Source organism: Sturnira hondurensis, unplaced genomic scaffold (assembly GCF_014824575.4).
Source record: "Sturnira hondurensis isolate 20B ecotype Veracruz unplaced genomic scaffold, ASM1482457v3 Scaffold0009341, whole genome shotgun sequence".
Lineage (NCBI taxonomy): Eukaryota > Metazoa > Chordata > Mammalia > Chiroptera > Phyllostomidae > Sturnira > Sturnira hondurensis.
In genome coordinates, this window is record NW_028081972.1 from 284,027 (window position 1) to 295,948 (window position 11,922).

At 38.2% G+C, this 11,922-nt stretch overlaps 1 protein-coding gene across 1 annotated transcript; it reads left to right on the top strand.

The window, feature by feature from the left end:
• Positions 1-1,273: 1,273 nt before the first annotated feature.
• NAP1L3 (nucleosome assembly protein 1 like 3) lies at positions 1,274-3,679 on the top strand. The gene has a single exon (XM_037057102.1). It carries the CDS (start codon positions 1,545-1,547, stop codon positions 2,964-2,966), a length of 1,422 nt encoding a protein of 473 aa, XP_036912997.1. The 5' UTR covers positions 1,274-1,544; the 3' UTR covers positions 2,967-3,679.
• Positions 3,680-11,922: the final 8,243 nt, after the last annotated feature.

Sequence of the window (11,922 nt, forward strand, 5' to 3'; positions counted from 1 at the left end):
TACATTAGTATATCAAGTCACCTCTCTGGATATTTCTGCTTCCATAGAAATAAAAAAATATCTTCCAATTAGGTTTTAAAAAAACAATATCCTGTGAATTTTTATTCATAAAGAGATACGTAATTATTGTCAATCAAAAAATGGGCTAAAATATGTTCCTTACCTTTCAATGAAAAGTGAACGCTGGTCTTTTGGGTTGTACCAAGGGAGTTGTTCTGTAGAAGAAAAGAATCCTGTGAATAAAAATAGCACATACCTGTTTTTAAACTTCATTTTTGCAAGAGTTTATTCATACATTAACGGGCTTCTAAATTGTACTGCTGTTTGGCTAGAATTTCACATTAGAAGGAAATTGATGGCAGATGACAAAGTACAACCTGAGAGAGGATTCACTTTCACTAGCACAGATTCCCCCTTTCATCCTGCCGTTCCTGGAATTGAAATCTGCTGCAGAAAAAGTACAGAAAAACAGTTGCTTTTAAGTAATACTACGTAGTGTTTGAATATCCTTTTATTTTATCTACTTAAGGTTGTGGTGAGCATTGAGCAGGGCTACGTGGCAAGTCATAAGCAAGGTTGGGGGTCAGTATATTATATGTCAGCTTTAAAAACATATGGTAAAAGATGGTGTAAACTGACTCACAGCAACATGGGTTTCGCAAACCTTGTAGGTGGATACAAAGCAGGCAAACATCGCAGACAAAACTGCTACGTGGGATGCTTGATTTCTAGCCCCTCCCCGCTTTGCCAATCAGCGACTGCCCCTTTATTTTCAGTGTAAAATACATGGTCATAGAATACCCCCATAAAAAGATTTAAATAAAATCATACATAATTACACTACCCAGTGATGCCATTTGGAGTATTTTCATCCAATTTTTTAGAAATAAGATTTTTTGTCAGAGGCCCCTGACAAACCCAACAGGAATTCTTGATGAGCGGACGGGAGAAGGACACTCTTCTTCCCTCCTTAGGAAAGGAATATTTTTTGCCTCTCATCTAAGCGTTGTTGTTGTTGCTGTTGTTGTTTTTGAATTATAAAACTGTAAAGATACCATTTTAAGGTGAAAAAAAGTCCTCCAGGGGTAAGTGCATCAGCTACAAAAGATCCTCTGGGAAGGTGGGCAAAGCCTTTGGGGGGCGTGGCATTTGGTCATCCATTGGGCTTAGGGATTGTCAATAGAGCGTGCGCAGCCAATGAGATGCGAACTAAAGGCACACCGGGAACTAAGTGAAGGGGACGTAAGAGTAAACAGGGAGGGGGTCTGCGATCTAAACGTTGGGAAGATTTCGGGGCCTCACACTGCACCACTCAACCCGGAGACAGTTGGTGTCACTGCTGTCGCCCAGGCCTCCTCCGCGCCTGCTACCGCTGCGCGATCGCCGCTGCCCAGCACACGCACTCCTGCTCCCTTTGCTGCTGCCACTTCCTCATCCAGAGCCTCAGTGACCCAAATATCCGTGAGTCATTTTTTCCTGCCCTTCTCTGGGCGCGCGGTCCCAGCAGTAGTCGCCACCTTAAAAGGTTTTTGCAGGCTTGCAGAATGGCAGAAGCAGATCCTAACGTGGTCTCAGAACCTGCCGCCCAGGGGGTTGCGGAAGAGGTGACGGCTAGCTCGTCCAGTGATTGCGGGGAAGAGTCTGACAGCAGTAGTTCTAGCAGCAGCACTGGGTGCAGCAGCAGCCGCCGCTTCTATAGAAAGAAGAGGGTACCTGAACCTTCTAGGAGGGCGCGAAGGGCCCCATCAGGGAACAATTTCGTGGATCGGCTGCCTCGGGCAGTTCGAAATCGTGTACAGGCGCTCAGAAATATTCAAGCTGAATGTGACAAGGTAGACGTCCTATTCTTAAAGGCAATTCACGGTCTCGAAAGAAAATATGCTGAACTCAATAAGCATCTATATGATCGGCGATTTCAAATCGTAAATGCAGAATATGAGCCTACAAAAGAAGAATGTGAATGGAATTCACAGGATGAGATGTTTAGCAGTGATGAGGAGGTGCAGGAAGACAGCCCTAGCGAAATGCCTGCCTTAGAGGGGGAGGAAGAAGACGACCTTAAACAAAAACCCGAGGTGAACGCTGAAGAAAATGAGGTTCCTAAAGAAATTCTTGAGGCAAAGGCTGACGAAAAATCAGAGTCTAAAGATCTTCTGGAGACAAAGTCTGAAGTAAAAGAAGAGCCTAAAGAAGTCCCCCAGGCAAAGGCAGAAGATAAAGAACAGCCTAAAGCAGCAGACACTAAGGCAAGGGATGCAGCGAGAGAGGCTCCTAAGCAAGAGGCTCCTAAGCGCGTTCCGGAGGAGGTCAGGCCCAAAGAAAGGGTGAATCTCAAAAGAGCTAGAAAGGGAAAGCCTAAAAAAGAAGACCCTAAGGGCATCCCTAACTATTGGCTGACTGTGTTAAAAAATGTTGACAAGCTCGGGCCCACGATTCAGAAGTATGATGAGCCCATTCTGAAGTTCTTGTCAGATATTACCCTGAAGTTCTCAAAACCTGGTCAGCCTCTAAGTTACACATTTGATTTTTATTTTCGGCCCAATCCATACTTCACGAATGAGGTACTGACCAAGACATATATGATTATCTCAAAGCCAGATCATAATGATCCCTTCTTCTTTTGGGGATGGGAAATCCATGATTGCAAAGGCTGTAAGATAGATTGGAGAAGAGGAAAGAATGTGACCGTGACAACCACCCACAGTCGCACCACTGCTGCTGGAGAAATTGAAATCCAGCCAAGGGTGGTTCCGAATGCATCATTTTTCCATTTCTTTAGCCCTCCTGAGATTCCTAACATTGGAAAACTGGAACCAAGAGAAGATGCTATCCTTGAGGAGGATTTTGAAATTGGTCAAATTTTACATGATAATGTCATCCTGAAATCAGTCTATTACTATACAGGAGAAGTCAAGGGTGCCTATAATAAAGGTAAAGATTATGGAAACAGGAAATACCGAAAATAAAGAGGCTGTCTGAAAGAAATATCAAGGTCTCAAAAGTTCAAGAAGTGAAGCAGGTTTATATAGCTGCGAAATAAAACCTGCCCCGCAACCTCATTACTACTATTCCTTACAGTCTTGTGTTTTTGTACGTTTTTGGTACTCTAAAAGAATTGTGTTAAAGTGTCTAAGTATCAGTTTATTCTGTACAGCCTATTGAAGGGTGATATTCTCCAAAACCTGTAAACTGCTGTCAGTTATTTAAAACATGGTAATTTGGTGCTACAAAGTTTTGATTTTTGTGAAATCCTGTTGTCATGTTCCTATTAGAATGTATCTGTGAAAATTGTCAGAATTTTGAACTGACACAAATATTTGCCTGAACAAAACAAAGTTCCTGAAGTACCAATGCAAGTGTTATTTTTTTCCAGCCTAGAAGACTAAGGGTTTAAATCTGCTTGCACTAGCTGTGCCTTCATTACTTTGCTACAGAAATACAGTTTTTATATTAACTAGAACAGCATTGTGAAATTTGACTGCTTGAAAATATTAGCATACATTTAAGAATGCCCATCCAGAGCATGTATGATATGACTATGATTCTATTTATATGACAGTGGTCTATACATTTAATCATAATGAAGTAATTGTTTACTACCAAGATGTTAATATGACATAGTATTTTACAAAGGTTACTCATGTTATACTGTGAAATTGTAAAGTTACTAACCAGATTTTTTTAATCTGTTTTACTTGGCCTTTCACTGAAAATGATCACTTTACATCATTTGATATTTTTCATGTGCTTCTATTGCAACCTAAAATAAATAAATGGTAAATAAAGTGTATCACGTCGTAAAAAAATCAAGCATTTTCTTCTAATTGTAAAAAGTAGTCCTTATTATAGAAAAAGTAGAAACTATTGAGGAAAGGGGAATTTAAAGATATATAACTATTATAACATTCTTCTATATTTCCCTGGATCTTAGCTCTTCTTTGGAGGGAGAGGGGAGAGTGAGGTGAGTACAGTGAGGAGGAAGGAAGACTAAGAAAATGGGAGGAAAGAATGAGAAGAGGGTGGGAAGGAGAAGGATGGGAAAGGAGAGGAGGGAGGGAAAAAAGAGGGGAGAAAAGCAATGGGGAGTGAGGAAGAAGGGAGAAGGGGAGAGGGGAAGTGGGTAAAGAATAGGAAGGATGGGAGGGGTGGGCGAGGGCAAGGGGAGGGCAGATGGCATGAGTGCCTCACCCAGAAAGGACTTCTATATAAGCTGTCGCTTTCACCTCCAAGAACAGGATGGGTAAATGGTCCGCTTTGACAGGGGAGGAGGTCACACTCCCAAGTGCAGCTTATTTATTCTTATAGAAAACATCGTCCTCTCACCTCTTCTGCACAGTGCAGTTGGTTACAAGGTAATCACATCTTAAGATTTTGACTTGAAGTTATTGTGAGGAGGAGGGCCCATGAAGTCACTTCACCAAAGGGCTTTTCCATTGGGCACAAAGGCACAGGCACCTAAATAAATAAATAAATAAATAAATAAGTCGTATCTTATTTCACATTTGCCATTTTGCCCCCTCATATATTTTCCTTCAAGATCCTAAAGGAAAGAAATGTGGTAGGATGAAGACAGAATAGTTTTTCCAAATCCCACCATATGCAGTTTAGTATTTTGCTTTTATATTTGTTTAGCAATAGCCCCTGGTGCCTATAAATGTAACAATATTACAGCTCATGATCAATTGCAAATGGTGGGATTTTTAGGATGTTAGGATTGACATATTAGAAAGCAAATAATCACTTTTAGCTATAACATTGCAATTTCGAGTGTGCCTTTGCTTTATTCCTGAGATTTTTGCATCCATCAAAAAGAGATATAGCGACAGGCTTACTTACATGCTGGGGCCAAAACGAAGACTATAATCAATATGGTCACAGCTGCATATGTTCCCAATTCAGATATATACTGTGCTTGCTTGACATCACAAACAGCAGAGCCATCAAAACTTCTATATGGAATGTAACATCCTTATTGCATCTTAGAACACTTACTGAATTATTTATTTCAGCCCCTTTGCACTCTGTATTTTCCAATATTAAAGGAATGAGTACTGTTAGAATATTTGCAAAAATAAAAGCAGAAATAAAAGTCATTCAAAAGCACACTGCAGTAAGATATGCCCTGTAGGTAGATCGTAGTGTTGGATATTTTCTTCCAGTCCATCTCTTGATTAGGTTTTATGACAAGTTCATGGCTCAAATCAAATGGTGAATTCAAGCTGGGTGGATGTAACAGGATAATTGGAAAGGCAGCTTATTGATATTTTTACCTTTTCAGTTTAAGCCTGGGGGACGGGGAACAGGTGCCAAGGATTTTTTCATCAGTAAACCTAGGGTTCCAAAAACGCAAGCAGTCTGCTTAGGGCTAAGACCACCTTGGCTAGTGGAAGCGGACAGAGCTGGGGAAACCGGCTGGACTTGCACAATCTGGGCTGCGGTTTGTCCATCACACTTGCTCAGCCAATGAATGATGTCAGAAGGGGAAGCCCACCAGGAACGTGCTCATCAGCAGGGGGCCAGGGTGTAAGAAGAGCTTTATGGAATCTTCTTCTCCACCTTCTCCCTAGTGCGCTGTTTTCCTTAGCTGTAATTCAAGGCTGGGGAAGGCTGTTCCCTTCACTGCCCCCATCCTATGAGGAGGTCGTGGTCTCCTCCCCTTCCCCCTTGCTTCCTCCCTCCGCCTGTCTCTCCTTTGTGATTTCTATTCCACCCAGACGTCTAAGACACTCACTCTAAAAGTTTGCTCCTTTCCTGTAACGTGGCCGACTTCGTGGCGAGGGGCTTTCCTAAGCAGCAAGAGGTAATGGTAGAAAGTGTGGATTGCTAAGGGAAGATAGTGACAACACAAAATAGTTAAATGATGCAAATGCAGGGTTCTGTGAGGCTCTAGGGATGCAGATGGCCTTGCCCTAAAAAAGAGTCAGGGAGCATGTGGTAAGATAGACGCTTGACTTGGAAAGCAATTGTAACCTCTTGGCAAAAAGTATAAACCCTCAGTTAATGACGTGTTTGTACCCACTGACCTATGTATTAGGACAACCCGCAGTACAGTAACTTCAACACAATGATGCATTCCTTCAAATTTTATCTTTAGGTTTTATAGAGTATATTTTTAAATTTCAACAGTGAAATAATTTAAGTATTAAAACACATGGAATTTGAAGTATACTGTTCAAGAGATGGAGAACACAGCAAATTTTCTAAAGCATCTTTGTTGATTGTTATGTAAGTTAGTCCTTACAATGTCTTTTTGGCATATAGCTTTTAGAAAAGAACTGGGAAAATTATCAGAGCACTTCACTGAAGTTAACATTAACTTGGGGAAAAAGCCAATTCAAGTGTGTCTTTGGCCTCCAGCTCCAAAACAGAAAGGGTTTAAGTTAAGTTGCACCAGGTGTATCTCTATTAATTATGCTATGGTACATTATACTTTTATCACTTGAATAAAGTAGCATAGAATTAAGAATTTTCAAGTGTGCATTAATATCAAGTTTCCTAGATTACATTTCTGAATTTTGCATGACACAGACTTAAAAAGAAAAGGATAAGCATAATGAAGCTGTTATTTTTCCACTGTGGTGCTAATAAAACTTACTGTGTTCTCATCTTTTACTCATGATTTATATAAATTAAGATGACTAAATATATTTTCTTTGCACTGCACTTCACTGAAGTTGTCACTTTATTATTATTGTTTTACTACATCTTCTAATTATAAAATATGTTCATTATAAAAATTTGGAAATATACTGATATACAGTATATCAGTATATCTGTATTTTATACAGTATAAAAATGAGACAATTATAAGTTCAAAGGTAACCATGGTTTGCATGGAAAAGAAATATCTATATCTATCTTTATTAACATGATTACTGCTACTCTATTCCTTTCACTTTTCATTTAATATATTTTGGAGCCCTTTCTATATTAGTGCATGTAAACTTCACTTTTTAAACACGTGTTAAAAATGGATATTCCATGATTTAATGCATCACGTTTTCTTAGTGATGAACAATTAGATTAGAAGCATCTTTTTCAAGTTGATTAGTAATAGTAAGCACTGTCTTTGGATTAAGAAAAAATGTTGCATGTCTTGAAACATTTTCCTGTGTGATTTTTTTCTGGTTGTCAGCCTTTTCACATTGAAGCAGAAGCTAAGGATCTCAGAATGATGACATGATGCTATAATTCTTCCCTTACTTTAGCTCCCCTTGAGTTCTGTGTTTGCAGCTATGTACCTTCGGGGTCATTTCTTACTGCTTTCAACATCTGCATTCAGGGTGTGAACATCTAAGGGGATCTGTGCAGCACCTGAGACCTGTAAAAGCAGGCAATGACTCCGAGTCCTAACTGAACAGTGTTCCTGAGATACCAATACATTAATTAGCCCAGCTCCAATAACTGATAAAAGCATCCGTATTCAATATTTTAAGAAACGTTTTATTCTGAGACAATTAAAGACTCATGGGAAGTTGTGAAAATAGTACAGAAAGGTTGTATGCTACAAGAGGAATGATATTAATTGTTCCAGAGTGCATGCATAAGAATTTGTACATGAAAATTCTGATCAAATACGATGGAATTGCAAATGTAATTTTCCAAAGTAGACAACTTTATCATTACCTGTCATACAACAGCCCCCTCCTTGAGGAGTTTGTAAGCAAAGAAAAGTTATTAATATTACATTTCAGTTGCTCAAGTAGAACATTGCTTGTTTTTTTTTCAAAAGTAAAAATCTATGCATGGATAGGCTTTAAAATTTTTTCCACATACACAGGTGTATGTATATAATTTGGCTAAGACAATCTTAACAAAATGTTCATAATATTAAGTAGAAATAAAAATATAACAAATTTTGATGTTGACAGTAGTTAACAACTTTTTTACATTCTTCACTCTGGAGAGATCGAGACCTGTGATTCAAATATTGCTTCTCCAGTTATTAGTTATGTCTTTTTGGACAGGGGAATTCTTTTTAAAACTAGGGCATCTATAGAATATTTATTCACTCTTTGTAGGTACATTGTGCATACAGGTTCCCCTAGCTATGCAAAAGTAGAGTATTCCTATGAAATCTTTTATTAACCCGAAGTGGTATAAGCAAGTGAAGAAACAATTATCATTAATTCATATGGAAATTTTTTGCATCTTCCCAGATCCAAAAGTAACCTAACAAATCATGTTAAATATGCTTAATCATGTCCAGTTTTGTGAGCTTTCTTAGGTTTTTCTGGTACCTTAGGACACATTTTGCCAATGTATGCACAAAATAACTGGAGATGGACCGCAGGTGCTCACAGACACAGTTCAAAGCTCTAGCAGCTTGATGCTGAGATGCTGAGCTTGGTGCCTGGGGAGGGAGCTTGGCAGGACCTCTATATGGTTCTCTTCAAAACAAATGCTCAGTGCTTTTTGCCCCCCCCTTTCTTCTTCAGAATTCTTGCTCTTAAGGAAAAGAGGTATTAATGTAGGTCTTTTATAAAAAAGCTAAGTGGCATAATATGAACTTTTGTAAAGTGGGTGACACCTGTATATATTGAGAGGAAAAGAATTCATGTCATTAAATTTAGTCTATTGTGGGGTGCTTGTTAGAAGACAGGGAATTTACATTTTAGCAAAAAAGACCAGAGTATTAATTAGGAGTTTGTAGCTCACAAATGTCAAGACCTTTGGGTTCAAATATATTTCCAATTATTATTTTAAAAAGTCAGTTTGACAATAATATCCCCAAACCATGATTTTGGTCACTTACATGTAAATACAGAAATGTGATAGGAGATCTTCCCCAAGCAAGTGACATAAACATTTCCATGAATATTTTATGAGAGATATGTTCTTTGTCAAAATATATTTTTATTGTCTACTATTAACTCTGACTAAAGAATGTGGGCAACAAGTCTCATTTACTGTGACCCACTAAGATGATGGGGTAAGGTAGGTGGCACTGTGGTTTTTACGTTACTCAGGGTTGGACTGGATCATGGCAAATCATGACTTGAGTATATTATTTCTATCCTGTTATCCATTCTGTGTTGCTGTGCAGATGTAGCTTAAGTATCATAACAATGGCTTATTTTCTTTAAATCCTCTAACACTTGCATGATGAGTATATTTTATGGATACTGAGAGGAAATGAATCTTTTCCTAGAGGCTAGGACTTAGCATCTGTTTCAGAGTCTCTCCAGTACAAATCTGCATAGAGATTTGCATGCAAGTTGAAGATTAAAAGCATGTCAGAGAAATAAGTTCCATCAATATTACTTTGACTTTCCCACCCTTTAGCCAGCTCTCTGTAAGTGACAGGCTTTTAGTAAAGGGAAAACTTTGATATTTAGAGAGAATATCATGAATATCATGATATCATGGAGATACCTAGTGTGGAGAAGAAGAATGTTCCAGGCTTCTTTCACATAACAGAAGTAACCAAGTACATTTATGGGAACATATGCAGTCTGGCATGGCGTTCCCTATTACTCAGTCTCTATGGAAGTCACGGTGTTCTTGTAATTTCTCTGTAGGAACACTTTTTCAATCTTATTGGCACATGGATGTGCACATGCAATTTTCATAAGAACTACAGTATTACGCTATTATCTGCATTTTTGTTTTCCATGGTTTCGGTGACTTGCAGTCAACCATGGTTCCAAAATGTTAACAAAGAATTCCAAAAATAAAAATTTCATAAGTTTTAAATTACCCACTGTTCTGAGCAGCATGATGAAATCACACGCTGTCTAGCTCTATCACTCCCGGGACGTGAATCATTCCTTCACCAAACTTCTCCACACTGTGTACCCATCTGCTAGTCACTTACACTGTCCAGGCATCAGAGCATAAAATAACGTAAATCTTATTTTACTTAACAATGGCCCCAGAGTGCAAGAGTAGTGATGCTGGCAATTAAGATGTGCCAAAGAGAAGCTGTCAAATGCTTCCTTTAAGTGAAAAGGTGGATGTTCTTGACTTAATAAGGAAATTTAGAAAATGTATGCTGAGGTTGCTAAGATCTATGGTAAGAATGAATCTTCCATCCATGGAATGAAAGAATGAATCTTTCATTCCATGAAACTGTGAAACAGAAAAAAGAAGTTTGTGTTGAGAGGGAGACCAAATTAACATAAGTTTTATTACGGTGTATTGTTATAACTTCTATTTTATTATTGTTATTGTTAGTCTCTTACTGTGCCTAACTTACAAGTTAAACTTTGTGATAGGTATGTATGCATGGGAAAAAAGATAGTATATATAGGGTGTGGTACTATCTGTGGCTTCAGGAATCCACTGGGGGTCTTGGAACATCTCCATTGCTGTACTGACTAATCTTTAATAAGATGATATAAAGTATTCCTATATATCAGGAGGAAATAGAGAGCACCTAATCTGATCCATAAAATGTATTGGAATAAGAAAAAAATTCCATATTCCTGCTGCCATTTACTGCTGTTTTTATCTACCCCAGTAGTTAACACGGATTTGAGTGCTTAGAATCTGCAGGAAAGAATAACTAACTGGCAGACATGTGATCCTGCCATGATTGTGTGAGTTTGGCAAGATTTTAACCTCTGAGCCCAGGGAATCAACATTTATTAATCTACCTCCTGTGAGTCTGTTAAGATAAACTTTAGCCCTGCCTTGTGTAGCTCAGTGGATTGAGCACTGGCCTGTGAACCAAAGGGCTGCCGGTTCAATTCCCAGTCAGGGCACATGCCTGGGTCATGGGCCAGGTCCCCAGTGGGGGACGTGTGAGAGGCAATCACACATTGATGTTTCCCTCCCTCTCTTTCTGCCTCCCTTTCCCTCTGTCTAAAATAAATAAATAAAGTCTTTAAAAAGAAAATAATTCTAGAAAGAAAGAACTAAAACCAAAATTTATTTTTAAAAAGATAAAGTTTAGCAAAAAATATCCTAGCTATCTATTATTTATGTTTAAAAAAACCCAGCATATTTATATAAGTAGTGGAACTGTACAGGGAAAATCAAGTAATATTTAGTGAGTGGTTATTATGTTTCATAACTTTGCCATCATTCATAAAGCTTGTTTTCATATTTGCCTGGGTAGGATATGCAGTATTGCTCTGCACTCCTGAATACTGATCTAGAAATTTTTCCAAATTATTTCATGAGAAATCTAGGCTTGACTCCTCATGATCATTTTGCCTGATTTCTTTCCCGTACACCCCAACTGAATCAATTGGTAAATGCATTCTGATACTTGCTTTATACTAACACTCAGGTCCATTTCTTTCCTTCAAGGCACATTGACTTTAGAGTCTGACTGCCTGAAGTTGAATTCCAGCTTAGCCATCTACTAAGTGCATAACCTTAGAAAAATACTTGACCTTTCTAATCTCGGTTTCTTTGTCTATAAAATGGAAATAATAATACTTGTTTTATAAGGTCATTGGGTTTCTGTGTATCCCACAGAATATAACCAGGTATTTACACACATTTGTTAAATGAATGAGTGCTTGTCTACCAAAATTCAAAAATGACTCATTTTAATTTAGTATTGGGATTTTTAAATTTAGACCCCAGGATTACCGACCAGTGTAATTAAAGATTTTTACTACTTGGCCTTTTTATCTTGTTGGCATGTGGATCCACACATACAATTTTCATAAGAAGTACAGATACTACAGTATCTGCAGTTTCGTTTTCTATGGCTTCAGTTACCTGCAGTCAACCATGGTTCAAAAATATTCATAGAAAACTTCAAAAATAAAAAATTAAATGTTGCCCTGGCTTAGTTTAATATTCTGCATGGCTTTCAATTTATCTTTTCTTTGTTTTTAACAAAGTCAACAAAACTGTCACAGCTGTGGTTATTTTTATTGCATACTTAGTAGGTGTCCAGCACAAAGACATTACGTGGAATATGGAAGAAATATATGCAGCAGTACTTACAATTTATGAGCTCAA

What these genes read in the sequence shown, in the direction of transcription:
- NAP1L3 (XM_037057102.1), top strand. Translation starts at nt 1,545, where the DNA reads ATGGCAGAAGCAGATCCTAACGTGGTCTCAGAACCTGCCGCCCAGGGG.